A 15,839-nucleotide genomic window follows, 5' to 3' on the forward strand; every position below is an offset into this window, starting at 1 on the left:
TTTGAAAGCTAACTCCCCTTGAAATGTAATGGACAAATTTCTTAGAACCAACATTTCCACACAAAATATGTGTTAAAATAAGAAAGTAAGTAGGTATTGCTGTTCTTGGGTGTGTGGTTTGTATATTAGTTTCAGGGATGGTTTCCGAAATTTTAAATTGGAAGGTTCCAGCTATATTTGTTCATTTTTATCATAATTTTGCACGAAACAAAATATTCCAAAAAGGTGCGTTTCTATCTCCGGAACCCTCCAGCCACAGACTTTGAATAGCGACACACACATCAATCCATATTGATATAGTTCATGCAATACTACTCCGTTTAATACTGTGTTATAAAGTAAAAACTCGATCGTGTTTCGATCGCGGAAATGCACAAGGTGTCTGTCATACTAATAAAAAGTTGCCCTGTTGACAATTACACTATACAATATATAATGATCTAGAGTAGTGGGCGTTTCTTCATACTTAAGAGAAGTGGTGAACTATTAGGTTTGGCGTTGTTCTCTTAAGAGATTTCAATCGCAGCAATTCACTTCAAAGATTAAATGAATGTTATCCACTTAAATGCATGTCCATGTAGCTCATTAACCCGAGTTTAACCCGGACGATAAAAACGCAACCTAAAACTCAAAATATTTTTAGTATTAACATTTCGACATTACAAAACACAGACACCTGTTTCCGTAAAAAATGTGTATAAACCCGTATAGGACGCGGGTCACAGCCTCGACTGTGTCTATGTTGGCATGTGACGTGGATAAAGAGAGAAACTGTGGACACGGGTCACAGTCTCGACTGTCTATGTAGGTATATGACGTGGATAAACAGAGAAACTTAGGACGCGGGTCACAGCTTCGACTATGTCTATGTAGGTATATGTATGTGACATGGCTGGATAAACAAAGAAACTTAGGACACCGGCGACATCCTCGACTGTGTCTATGTTGGTATGTGACGTGGATAAGCAGAGAAACTTAGGACACCGGCCACAGCCTCGACTGTGTCTATGTTGGTATGCATGTGACGTGGATAAGCAGAGAAACTTAGGACACCGTCCACAGCCTCGACTGTGTCTATGTTGGTATGCATGTGACGTGAATAAACAAAGAAACTTAGGACACGGGTCACAGCCTCGACTGTGTCTATATTTATGTGACGTAGATAAGCAGAGAAACATAGGATACGGGTCACAGGATCGACTGTGTCTATGTTGGTACATGTATGTGACATGGCTGGATACACAGTGAAACTTAGGACAGGTGTCACACCCTCGACTGTGTCTATGTTGGCATGTGACGTGGATAAGCAAAGAGACACTGGACTGTGTCTATGTTGGTATGTTACGTGGGTAAACAGGAAAAGTTAGGACACGGGTCACAGCCTCGATTGTGTCTATGACATGGATAAGCAGAGTAACCTAGGATACAGGTCACAGCCACTATGTTTATGATATGGATAAACAGAGTAACCTAGGATACTGGACACAGCCTGAACCGTGTCTTTTTTCCAGAAACAATGATACATGACGCAATCAGATCACAGCCCACCTGATAGACAGAGAAACGGGCCACAGACTCGGTTGTTACCATAAACTGAAAAACAGAGGTACAATTAAACCTGGAATTTACAGATCATAGCTCACCTGATAGACAGAGAAACAGGTCACAGTTTAGATTGTCGTCTACGACATGGTTGAAATGAGTTTTTCAAGGGTATATCCAACAAATAGACATGAAGTGACAACAGTCATCATGGGTGTGTACATGAATGTATGTTTTGTCTAGCTGACATAGACAGCATGTTATGGATGACTATAGGGTTGAACCTGTATTGCATGTGAAGTTCACATGTTTTACTAAACATTCTACAAATATCATAAGAATAAGAATTAGTAACCTAATTTGTAGACTGAAAACCAGAATGCTTTTCTTCAATAATAATACAAAAGAGGATATAGAAAAATAACTTTATTTCATATCCATTAAATACAGTGGTCCTTTTCACAAAAATCGTAAGAGTGAAATTAGTCGTAAGTTATGACGTCATAGTAAATAAAAGTATTGTGACGTCATAACTTATGACTAATTTTACTCTTACAAATTTTTGTGCGAAGGGCCACAGATGTTTAACTTGGTAACAACAAAAGTAATAACAAAAATTAAAGTAAATAATGTTTTCTGGGTAACTCTGAGAAAACACTGATTCTGACCTGAAATAAAACTTATTTTTCTGAAGAGCAGCTACCTGTCAAAAGATCAAGGCCTGGAGTCTTAACTTTATCATTTTTATGATAGCTTAATATAGCAAAAAAAGCACAAAAAATTATTTTAGAAACTGGTAATTTGTTTGGAACAGACAATAAAATGTGATACATATGTACATATATTCATATTTAAGTTCTTTGTAAATCCTCAGAAACTTTTCACTGATAAATATTTTGAAGTTTAAATTAAACTTAAAATTGCATTAGATTTAAGTTAGAAAAATATAACTTACACCAATGTACCTCAAATATAACTTAAATATTGATCACAGACACCATGGATTCTAAGAGGGCTCAGTTATTCATCATGAGACAAATTTGAGACAATCTACTGTAAACCAATTTATTTTCACAACCAATTTCTTAAGTCATGAGCAGGAAAAAAAATCATTAAAAAATTAATTGCTGTGGATAAATTTCTTCATTGTAGAATACATGAAAACTGGGTGTTAGTCACCAAATTTGTTTGATATCTTAAAGAATAAATTTAGTATTTTTATACATTTGTATGTGGCATTTGTATCAAGTGGAAAAATCATGTATAATTTATACATTTGACCTTTTTATTCAAGGATAAACCTTGTACTATTTCTACATGTCACAATGTATCCAGTGGATAAATCTCATACAATTAATGCATGTTACATTTGTAACCCAAGATAAATCTGGTACAACTTATACATGTGACATATGTCCTTATGTTTAAATCTGGTACACTCTGATCAAGTTGTCCAGTGGATGAAATTTTGAAAAACTGGGCCAAATTAAAGGTTACTGGCAAGCATATTTTCTTCTACTATTTAAACAATGTTATAATGCTGTGTCAAGTTTTTACACCAAATAGATACATAGTAAAATGCTAAAAATAACATTTATTTATAGTTGGTCTCACTTACCCTGAGATATCCAACTATGAATAAATAAAATGTAACATTATTTTTACGAATTATCTTGCCGTCATAACAAAAATATACGATGTATACAATGTATTAAATTAATTTCTTCCCAAATAAAAAAAAATTCAAACTAATTTACTGACCTTACCATTATAGAAAATTGCAATAAAAAAATGAACCAGAATCATATACTAGCACCAGAAACATTAACAATGGCAAGAGTTATCAGGCCAACAGAAAAAAGTTCTTAGTTCTCAGGCCAGCAAAAAAAAAATTAAATTATCAGGCAAGCAAAACAACAATTCCTAGGTTCCAAGCCAACAACAACAACAAAAAAAACAATTCTTAGTTCTCATGCAAACAGAAAACAATTCTTAGTTATAAGGCACTCCTTTGTCCCTATTGAGGGTGCCCCATTACCCTTTTTTACTTCCTCGTCAACAATTTAAAAAAAAATTGAAGCAGACTCTTATAATTTGTTCTGACTATTTACTAAATAATGATTTGAATGTTTTCATTTTTACATCTTGGCTTCTACTACAAGAATAGCAACAAAAAAAAATACATACTACATGTATTATATTGTTAAAGGTATTGTAAATGTTTTAACAGTAGTTGAAGGAGATAAAGACAATAACAGTGCACTGATATGACATAAAACTGATATTCAGATGAGATTTAGAACTGCGGGAAAATGTGAGACTGTGTTAAGCATTTTTACAGGTTTGAGCCAAATTTATATATCAAAGTTTTTGTCATTCAGTGCACTGTTATATTTATGATCTTTATACTGCAATAAGATTTTAAACAAAAAATGGAATTTTAAGCAAGAAAAGACCTTTTTTATTCAAAACAGACAACATCCTAGTAACTTCAAAACACTGTAACATTTGTGACGTCATAACAGAAAGTTATATTCAGTCAATGACTGTATATCACTTGTAAATATACAGTAGATGCATTTTGACTGCTAAAATAGAATGGTTGCAAAAAAATACAGTAAAATCTACCCAAGTCAAACCCTGAATATTCTGAAAACCTTTTTAAATGAGACACATCATGTCACTTCCAATGTATTTAAAACCTTGAAAAACCCAAACCAATATTTTGACAGGTTTAAAATAGATTTGGACCTTTGTGAACAACTGATTTTAATTGAGGGAAGATATAAATGTTAAAATTATAACCACAACCATTAAAGTAAATAAACATATAATGCGAAACAAACAAGAATAGAAATATAAAGACTTATCAAGCATAAATACATGTACATGTACATGTAAATTACAAAAATTAAAAAAATACCTGTAACTGCACATTAGCAAATATTTGCTGCAGTTTTCACTTCACCACTTAGAATAAGAAAAAAAAACAAATATAGGGCCCTCGAGAATATTGTAAATGAAAAAAAATAATGCTTGCCTTAATCAATATACACCAATAATTAAGGAGGTAGACCTAGGGTAAGGGACATAACTCTTGAAATCAGTGATATGTTTGTATCATATTCAATTTCACCAAAGCCTATCAAGCTTTCATTTGAAACAAAATGAAATCAATCCAAGTTACTTTGATGCTTACATGGGATTGATGTAAAATACTAAATAGAAGCGTTCCAATGATTTGTGAAAGTTGTATCCCTTACCCTAGGTCTACCTCCTTAAGTGTAAGTCTGTAAGAATCAGGCAAAATGGGAAAAATCAGAAACATGCATGTCAAATACCCATCGATCTGATAAAACTATTTCCCTCAAGGATGATTTCTCTGTTTCAAAAAGATAATTTCACTTGATTTGTTCGTATATTTTTCAATAGAATGTTAGAAAAAGGATATTTTAGATAAGAGTTATCTGCTCTTGAAATGTTCATTTTCAATGCATTTCCACGAAATTACATATGTATAACTCAATGTACCAAAATGATATGGAAAATGGTGTCTTTTTTCCTTGATTCTAACTGTGAAAATGGTCAAATATCATTTTCAAAACGATGGGATTTTACATACCATGTTTCACTCACTGCCTGATTCTTAAGACAGTGACACTTAAGCACACTGTAAATATACACTAATGATTTTTAAATAAAAAAACAAAACAACAAAATGAATGATATTACAATTACTGACTCAAATTTCTTTCCATGTAAGGAAAACTATATGGCAATATACATTTATATATATATAAACTATAAATCTTGTTCTATAAGTAACTAAAAACTATAAAAAAAATGGAAACAGAAATGACCCACCCTCCCACTGTACACAACATGACAAAATACTTTTACACATAAAACTAGAAAATCTGTGGGCAAAATGATACTCCCTGATCCTACCCTAGAAACCTTATAGGAAGTCATTCAAATGAAAGAGCATGATGACATCATGTGATAAAGAATTTGTGAAAGTTTCATCAAATTCCATTCAGCCGTTTGAGAGGAGTTGCAGACAAGAACTGGGAATGGACAGAATGATCACTATATTCCTCACACTTTTAAACAGGTATAACTTAAGGCAAAAAAAACAAGACAGCACATAAAAAACTAAAGCATCAGCAGTATGAACTCAAAAATAGATATGATAAAATTGACATACATATCCATTGAAAACCTACATGTAATTACTATAGGATACATGTAACTACATGTACATGAAGCACCATAATTCTAATATTGCAAACTTTGAGGATTCACAAACGTATGACTAACAATTAATGACTACATCAAACATTTATATATCAAAATATAAGAACTTCAATTCTTCAGCTTTCATCACTGAACACTGAAAGTAACAATGCCATCTCATCTTAGTACAGACATGTAGCACATCTGTATTACAGTAATGTAGTATATACAAACCAATGGCCTCAAAATTTTCCTTGAAAAAAATTGAAAAAAGATGTCTATTACATTCACTTGCACCAGTAATACAATACCATTTAAGGTTTGGTTTATTGAAATAATTTGAATTCTGAGTATTATTCATTGTTTTAACAAAAAATATAAAGTATTTTCCATTTTTTGTAAATTTCATCATGTTCCTAAGCAGAATTTCTATTCCCCCTTTTAAATATCTTATTAATTTTAAAGACCCTCAAAGCATAATATTTTCAGGATCTAAGCTTTGAGAGAACATTCAATTTATTAAAAAGTTACAAAAAAAATCTTCATGTTAAAAAAAAAAGTTGTCCCCCATCCTTACATGTGTTTGTTCACTTGTAGTAAATTGAACAACATTCCATTAAAATGGCATCAGGGGTTAAAAACGGAGAGAGCATTGAGATTCTGATTCAATGAGGAAAACAGAAGGGTATTTGATCATGACAATTTTGTTTACTGAAGATTTCAAACAATATTTAAATTTGTTATCTCCCTTTACCATGCCAAACTGGTAGAACTTTAGCACTGTGGAACATGTCATCAATATCCAGTGGTGTATGAATACCATAAACACTAGTCCTATACAACATGTGATGTAACAATAACATGGTCTGTGGATTGACATGGTGAAATGTTACAGAAAACTGGCTACAACATCCAACACTCTGCAAATAGAAACAAACAGATTTCTGACAACTCTTCACCAGGAATATTTTGCCCATTTTTAATATTTCAATGATCAATATACATGATGTAGCCTTGCCCAGTTAAAATTCACTATCATTCTTAAAATTATATCAAAATTTTCAGAAAAGAAAAAAGTTCATGTCAGTTTAACCTTTGAAAGACTTATAGGAAAAATTTGTTCATGTAATAAAAAGACACAGCCTGAATGTAGATGTACAATGTGACATGTACATTACCGGTATGTACACCGAAAAGGAAACCACTGTGGATACACTTCTACTGTGAAGTTAGTCATCTGTCATACATGTACATTTACTAGTACAATGTTTCACATTCTAACCATGTCTGTATGGGCATTAAACCCCAATAATCAATCATTAATCATGTCTGTGGGTCCAAATTTGAACCATATCATATTAGAACTGTGAATTGTGAATTGCACAGTTTAGGCCATAAAAAATAATAGCCTTGTATACTGCTACCGGCAAAAAAATTAGGGTAGATGTAGGTAGGGAAATTAATTTATTTTTCAAAAACATTTTACACTGAGGTAATAGAGAAATACATGTACAAAATGTAATCTAGACTTAAGCTTCAGGGTAGGCACAAAAAAGTGAATTTATATTTAAAATTTTGTAAATAAAAGAAACTTGCTTTTAACACAATATTTTTTTTATTCTATATTTATATTAATTCTAAAATACTGAGATAAGCCACCTGTGCATGATAATTAACTGTACTATAAACCACCAGTAGGTAAATGTAGCTGTTCAGTAAATTAGTCATTTCCTGATGTATATTGGATAAAGGTGATGCTGGGGGATGGGGGTCTTGATAATTACGAGCTGTACTGTAATCTAGGCTTAAGCAGTGCTCCAGGGTAGGCACAAAAAAGTTGGGTAGGGTGAAAGGAAAAAATTTTTTTTTCCTTATCACCATTTAACCATGGCTGTGGGTCCAAAGGCCTTTAAAGCATGTCATATTAGAACTGCTCGTAAGTTTCACAGTTTACAGTAAATAAACCTGGCATTTGTACTGTGTGATTTTTAGGCTATCAAATATATTCAACAGGAAAAGCCAAATTTTAATGATAACATTCTTTACTGTAAACCAGGGAAATATTCATAACTGGTTTATACATGAACATATACATGTATTTGGGGTAGAACCTGTAACATGAAAAAAATGCTGTTCAAAGTGGTTTCTTCAATGAAGTTAAATACAGTTTAGCAAACAATAACAAACTTAAGTCATTGTGCAAAAAAACATCTAGACTGCAAAAATATTAAACAAATTTTCCTAGTTAAGTTAACCAGTATCAAGAACCGTCTGCAGGAATATCTTAGGACTCAAAGGTCAAATTTGAAGATTCTAAGAAAAGAAATTAAACTGGGAGATCTCAAATTGTTTATTTACATCAACACAAAACACTTGACTCAATAATTGTGACAATATCATTCTTTCAAAATTTCAAAGTCTATAGTACATGATAGAGTGAAGTCTGTCTAAATCCTATTTAAAAATTTGATTGGTTTAGACAAGCATCCAGGTTAAAAATACATTTAAACTTGTAATAAAGAGATTTCTAAAAGTGTCTGATTTAGGAAGTTATTGGTTTTCAGAGATTGGCTTAAATAGGTTTTCATTTGTTGAATTTTTGTTCAGAGATAGATTTAGACAAGCATCCATGTTAAAAATACATTTAAATTTATGAACTATAAAGGGATCCCTTAAAGTGTCTGCTGTAGACAGGTTTTCATTTTTTTTCAGAAATTGGTTTAGACAGATTGAACTGTATCAAAATTCACTTACATCTTGTAAACCATTCCATGAGTACTTGTCCAAGTAACTAGGATATGTGCCATATATATGCTGCCAAACTTTGTCTGTGTGGAATGTTTCACGACCGTATTTATCATAAGACACAAATGGATGCACTCCCGCCATTTGTAAACATTTCCCAATTTCCAGGTCTTCATCGTATCCGTCCACAGCACACACATTTTCCTTAAATGCTTCCTCGACCATTTTTTTCAGACCTTGGCGGCTGATGACATATCCTGCACCCCCGCTCATGTACCCCTGAGCCATTTGGCGTTTGAAATGGTAACCAAGGTATCCAGCTACATTTGGATTATGAAACGATAACAGGAAGCGTAAATTTTCTACTATCACATATGTGTCATCATCAGCCTTTAAGAACCAATCATAATCATTCAAATAATGTTCATAAACATGACGAAACATTAAACGAACTTTTCCCATCAGATGCCGCTTGGATTCTGTTACTGTGCAAGAATTTAAGAAATCAGTATGATTTGCATTACTACACATGACATAAAGAATTTTGTTACATCTATGACCCCAGGTGGCATTAACCACAGGTATCTGTTTTTGACGATGTCCATCCACAGTAATTACCAAACATAAAACTCGTACTTTCTTATACATTTCATCTGCAGCTGTAGTGTTTTGGTACACTGGAAAAAAAAGGCATTAAGGAGGTAGACAGAGAGTAAGGGAAATAACTCTTGAAATCAGTGATATGTTTGTACCATATTAAATTTCAACAAAGCCTATCAAGCTTTCATTTGGAACAGAATGAAATTAGTCCAAGTTACTTTGATGCTTACATAAGATTGATGTAAAATGTTCCAATGACTTGTAAGAGTTATGTCCCTTACCCTAGGTCTACCTCTTTAAAAGAAGTGTTACTTTAAATCTATACACAATGTGGTATCCATTTCTGGTTACCAATAGCAGTAAAATTTAGCCTATAGAAAGTAAAATCTCCAAGTTTTTGCATGTTGATATCTCTTGAAACAATTTGTTTTTTTATAGTGTTGTATGTACTAGTATCCCAAATATGTGGTGTTTTGTAGGTATTGTATTTTACATTTGAACTTGAGTTATGTATATGAATCAAAGTGACCAACCAAATGTCAGGAATATAATTAGATGACATGAATACCTGTTAGCCTTCAGAACAGTTCATGTGGGAGATTCTCTACAACTGATACTGTCAGAGTGTATAAATTCAATTATTTAGTATATTTTCCTGAAAATATATGTCAAAGAGTAGTTCTCACCAGCAAGTAATTCTTGCCAACCAATTTTTGTCCTCCTAAGAAAAAAGTTCATGACCAAAATTTAAGTAAAAAAGTCTAACAAAAAGTTGATATTTTGTGCTAAAATAAAGAGCTACATGTTTTTACAAAGATTTTCATTGAAGAATAAAATTTTGGTGAACAGATTGATGAAAATTTCTTCTGTCTTGGAAATGGTGAGATCTACTCTCTGACCAATAGTGATTTTAAACAAAAACTTCCAAAAAATCTTACATTTCCATGTGAGAGATTCTAAATTTTTCAAGGATTTTGAGAGGGTTAATAGGTACGCATAGTAATACCTGTTTTATCATCAGCATACTGAGCTGCCATTCTCTTTACATCAATTCTAGTATGAAAGGAGGCAAACCAGTCAACTAAATCTACAAATACAGTTTCATCAAATTATATCTGTTACCAAAATAATTAACAAATACAACACATAGCCCAACACTTCCTCACGGCATAATCCTATGTTCTTACCTTTTGACCTAATTTATGGAGGAATACAGGTAGGTACATGTGTGTATAAAGTTTGCTCTATAGTGGTCGAAGGACACTAATTCCCAAATGTTCAGAAAACTTTAAAAAGTGTTTTTGAATTTGTGTATTTCATAAGATCATTACAATATACTGTAGTTTTTCTTTTGTGAGTGTCTAATTTTTGCTTTGTTTGTGGTAGCAACAAAAGCACCAAACTTAGACACACTGAAAATTTTCAATAATGTCACTAAGACTAAAAAATTGAAATATAGCTGAAGTTATGACATTAAAACTAAATGCCTACATAAAGGAAACAACAATGCCACTAGTTTAAGATTGCTAATCTGCATAATGCGTAAAAATTTGTGTTGTATAAGTAAAGTATGAGGTTAGAAAGAATTGTGCTACCAACCTTCACTCAGAGTTACACATAGCATTGAAGTGAACGATATCACACAGGCAACTGTAAGGTACTTCAAATACAGTCTCCAAAATGGTCTATGGTATTTAATGAAGGATTTCAGTCTTACACTATTAAAAGTGCACCTGAAATATTTAAAAAAAAGAAAAGATAAATTTGAACCAGAATTAATGTCAGAGAGGAATGAAAACACTTAAAAAACAAATGTTAAAGAAATTTTAACTCCTAAGGGAGGTACATGTAACTACATGTAACTATGGTCACCTCATTTTAAGTACTTCATCTTTCTCTATTTTCACTATTGCAGCAAAGTACAATAGATTAGGTTTATGTATTTGTGTTACCATTCAAATGTTCTCTGCCCAACTAATTGGGCAAATATAGTGATACTAATATCAAACCTACATGCAGAGATGGGGTAGTTGTAATTGTAATCGTTAATCAGCTGTAATTGTTTACATTTCTTCAAGCAATCTTTGAAATCATTAATCAGCCAAAAATCAGATTACATGTAATTTAATTTAATCAATTACTTTTCAAAATACACTGTAATTCTGATTACTTTATGATTACATTATGATTACAATGAAAATATTAAAGCCTCAGATGGTATCTATGGATAATGCATCATGTCAACAACAAAAAAAGAGTAAAATGATTGTTTATCATTCAATGCTTCTTTGTGTAAATTTTCATTTTTTTCTTCTTCTTTTTTTGTGATGGTATTACAAAATGTTAATTCAATACCAACAAGTAAAAAAAACTAGTTATTTTAATGAAAAAAATGTTTGTAAGAGCTATCAAAAGATCCTATACAATTGTTTTAATGAATTTTATAAGAAGGACAAAAGTAAAAACCAAGGGTATTATGGCTATTTTCTTTTATATAATATCCCTAAGGACATAATTGTTTACGAAACAGGTGCAATGGTTCTTAAAATTCAAGTGAAAGTCACAAATTGTTATATTGAACTTGTATATATTTTATAGATCTATGTGGTTAATAAATTGGTGAAGGTTGACGTTCTACTATAGTTTAAAAAATAATATTACCTGTTAAATTCAAAGAATTTAAGGCCTTATGAAAAATACAAATATCATAAACAAAATGTTCCCAACCTATCAATTAATTCATAGTGATTTGTTAACTTATCATGATCAGATGTAATCATGATTACTTGCCAATGTAATCATTAAATTAATCAATTACTTTAAAAAATGCTGTAACCATTAATTTTATTTAATAATACATTTGATAAAGTAACTGTAATTGAAAGTAATCGGACCCATCTCTGCCAACATGTATTAATCTGTTAGTGTTTACCATAACTTGACTTGAAATCAATATTTCAATCATCTTTTTTTTTCATTCTCTACAGGCTTACATGTTTATTTGATTTTTTATACAGATCTCTTTAAATAAGAATCTGTCAGACAAAAGACTTTTCCCATCCACTCCTGAATTTGGTACAATGTATTCAATCAACAGGCTTTTTGTGGATGTTTCAGTTAGTACCATGCAGTCACATAGATGTACAGTGTATAATATTTTCACATAAAATCATTGGCATATATAAAGAGTAAATCTCCAATATATAATCCAGGTGTAATGAGGTGTTACATTTAAAGTCAAATAAAAATTACTCTTTAAATTTGTTGTAAGATGACTTTTTGAGTAAACGTGTCAAGCAATTTGAATGTTTTACCTCATTATGTCTACTCCTTCAGATATCTGTCCACTTATTGTCACATCACTTATTTATAAATCTTTTCTTCTCTCCTAAAATGAAGACAGAAAATCATGAGAATAGTTTGTCTGAAATGAAGAAGAAAGGTCACAAGTTCTTATGGATTCTCATAACCTACCTGCGATCTGAAGTAAAAAAATCTAGCAGTAGAGTATGATTTCTCCCCATTCATGACTCACTTCTCCCTATCACTCATGGAAGGGAGAAGTCACTTCTCCCATTCAGTGAATCCTAGATTATGCTCTGTTTAATCCATATTTATGTGCTTTCGCAAGGGACATGGGTGCCACTGTTAAAACTGCTGGAGAATTGTAGTGAGGCCCTAGATAAAAACTACTATTTGGCACACTACTCATGAACCTTTCTTAGGCCTTTAACTGCATCGGTATGAAATTTTTGTGGATCAACTGCTTTTGAATGGTATTACACCACATGCTGTCTCTTTACTAAAATCTTATCTGACTGGTAGAAAACAGCAAATTACTGCAAATTCAGAAACATTCCTAGCAGTTCGACTGGCATTTATAAAAGGGTACCACAAGGCTCTATATTGGGTCCCCTCCTTTTTAATGTATTTTTAAACAATATTTTTTTCTTCATAAAATATGGATCACTCTACATGTATAACTACATTGTACATGTATGCGGACGATCATTTTCAAGCCCAGACTGTGGAAATCTTATATCAACCCTTTAAATGGAGTCAAATCAGTTGATAGAGTAGTTTAAACTGAACAAAATGCAGACAAATCCCGACAAGTTTCAGGTAATACAAATGTAGCAGTTGGGAAAAATTTTGACATGGACCCAACAACTGAAGTTCAAAAGAAAAACTTTAACATTAACTTGCGAAAAAGTAGTCAAGTTGTTGGATATAGATTTACTATCAGCTGAAATTTGGCATCCATATTAGTACCGTATTTACCGGACTATAAGTCGATATGGAGTATAAGTCAAATTTTGACCAAAATCGACCAAACAGACATAGATAAGTTGAGAGTCAGATATGCCCATTTATATTGTAGGTGTCAGTGGAGATCTGAGTTGAGCGGTGTGTTATCAACAGCATATTATCCCAGCGATGTTACTAAGTATAATATTTCTGAATTGAAGTAATAATTGAAGTTTTGTTAAAGTGTATTTTGTCTATGAGTTCCAACTATTTTTATAGAATGGGGTGTCAATGATCTGAAGCCTTAGAACAGCAGGTGTACGAAATCGTAAACATGTCAAACATGGGCACCCATGTGTGAAATAAGCAAGAAATTTGTTTGATGAATTGGTCATAATTACGAGCGGTAATTAATAAACAATATTACCAGGTATTACAAAATACAATAAAAGATAATTTGTTACCTGCAAATTTGGTTACAATTAACCAATTAGATAACACCTTAACTAATTATAATTTGAGCCATGTGCGATTGTATTACGAGATACATGTACTGTAAATGGGTATAAATTTTCATATTACCAGAACACTTGATAATGTCTTCTCAGTTAAAAAGAGTTTTGTTATCGTATCTTCAAGAGTTTGTTTATATATTTTAACGGTTTCAAGATTTCAATGTTTTTATTAACATCGTCGTATTCATTCATAAAGGATAGCTGCAATGATCAATAATATTTGAATTCAATCGTCAGTTTGACTGTCTGAATGACGGCTTTCGTTGATTGCAGTTTACCAAAAATTTTGAATTAAAGCCATCAAAAGTGAACTAACCAAATCTAATGAAATGCATCGTAGATGAACATTTTTTCTTGAAAAATCCTTATATAAGTCAAAGTGGGCGATAAGTCGAGGCCGACACTTTGCTGAAATAAAATATCGATTTATAGTCCAGAAAACATGGTAATATAAGTAGAAAAGCAGCTCTACAACTCTGTTTTCTCAAACAACAGGGCTCATTTCTTTCAAGGCTTAATAAAATTATAATTTTTCATACATTCATTCTTTTTTGGCTACTTGATTTTGAGATGGGATTCCGAACTTTCGAGGAAAATTTAGTTCAACATGTAGCAATTCCAACAGACACCAGCTCTGGGCCAACAGTTTGAAATTCTCAAGTTTTACCTGATAGCAAGTTTAATTTTTGTCCTTTGGCTTGGTATTTCTGCTCGGAAACTTACAATAAAAAATGAGAGAAAGTGCAGGAATGAGCACTCTATGATGATTACTTGATTATGATTATTTGGATTTATTATAGAGAGCTCAGCTGCCTCCTCTACAGATCCATCACATCAGAACCATGACACTGGAAACACTTAAAATCTTAAATAATTTATCTCCAATTTGTCTCAATAACCTAGTCAGTAAAAACCATTCCAATTATTCTTACAGACACAGCAATATTTTGGATATTCCATAGATCAGAACTTGTTCTTTTGGCAAAATTTCATTTTGGTATGGAGCTCCTGTATATGTTATTCATATTCGATGAAAAGCTCATGAGAGCTTATGTATGTTATAATCATGTCGAATCAAAATATGTAGTTTTAAGGACTTTAATATTATACACTCTATAGCTGAAAATTAACCACTGATTCGTTGAAATAGAAAACAGCAATCTGATTGAATTTGCACTTACTCTATATTTACAGATGTGAAATTCTTTGAGAAAAGCTATAATTCTAAATTCGTAAGAAAATAATTAGAAGGTTTCATTATACGGAAGTAGGAGGGCAATAGTAAGCGAAGTACTATATCGGGTAGGGGACATGAGCTATTCCGGAGTTCACGATCACAAATTTTTGTTTGATTACTACCTCCATTTTTTAACACCCCCTAACCTGAAATTCTGATTCCGCACCAAGTTCTAAGAGGAGCTGTTTTATCGGGAGATTAAGTCACAACTCATTTGCGCCAGTATTCGATCATTAAAAAAAAATGGAAAAAAACGGTGATAATTTACGCTGTACACGTTCAACAGAAACATAAATATTCATCCGTGTATTATATGTCTCTGACCTTCATCTAAGACATAAATATTTTCTTTTCGACGGGACGGGGAGAGGGGGTGGGGGCTGAATTTTATACTGAGTTAGGATTTTTTTTTAGCCCGAGTTAAACATTTTTATTTGAAAATATTTATTGTTCAGTGATGGGAGAATATTGAATTTTTTTCTGCCCAAGGGTGAGTATTTCTTTTTAGATTTATTTTCAAAATAATTCCAGCCCCAGCCCACCGTATAAAAATTGTCGGTACCTAACCTTCCATTCTTTCCTGTAGTACTCATGTTTCTCTATTGCTATCACTAGCTTGCCTCTATCCCATTTTAATTCACAATAATCTGATTTTTTTTTCGCGATTTTTTGCGAACATTCATCTTGCAAAATAGTCTTGATTTTACTCACTATTT

The 15,839-nt window shown here is 32.2% G+C and overlaps 1 protein-coding gene across 1 annotated transcript; it reads right to left on the minus strand.

Moving 5' to 3' along the window:
- Window positions 1-1,955: 1,955 nt before the first annotated feature.
- LOC148598636 (glycoprotein-N-acetylgalactosamine 3-beta-galactosyltransferase 1-like) lies at window positions 1,956-15,160 on the minus strand. Its single transcript, XM_088561591.1, has 6 exons — window positions 15,068-15,160; window positions 12,438-12,511; window positions 10,723-10,856; window positions 10,130-10,210; window positions 8,533-9,200; window positions 1,956-6,698 (listed from the first exon to the last, which is right to left on the minus strand). Exons 2-6 carry the CDS (start codon window positions 12,440-12,442, stop codon window positions 6,519-6,521), a joined length of 1,068 nt encoding a protein of 355 aa, XP_088417717.1. The 5' UTR covers window positions 12,443-12,511; window positions 15,068-15,160; the 3' UTR covers window positions 1,956-6,518.
- Between the last annotated feature and the right edge of the window lie 679 nt (window positions 15,161-15,839).

This window comes from Perna viridis, chromosome 14 (assembly GCF_037379345.1).
Source record: "Perna viridis isolate PV_CMFRI_1.1 ecotype Kerala chromosome 14, ASM3737934v1, whole genome shotgun sequence".
Classification (NCBI taxonomy): domain Eukaryota; kingdom Metazoa; phylum Mollusca; class Bivalvia; order Mytilida; family Mytilidae; genus Perna; species Perna viridis.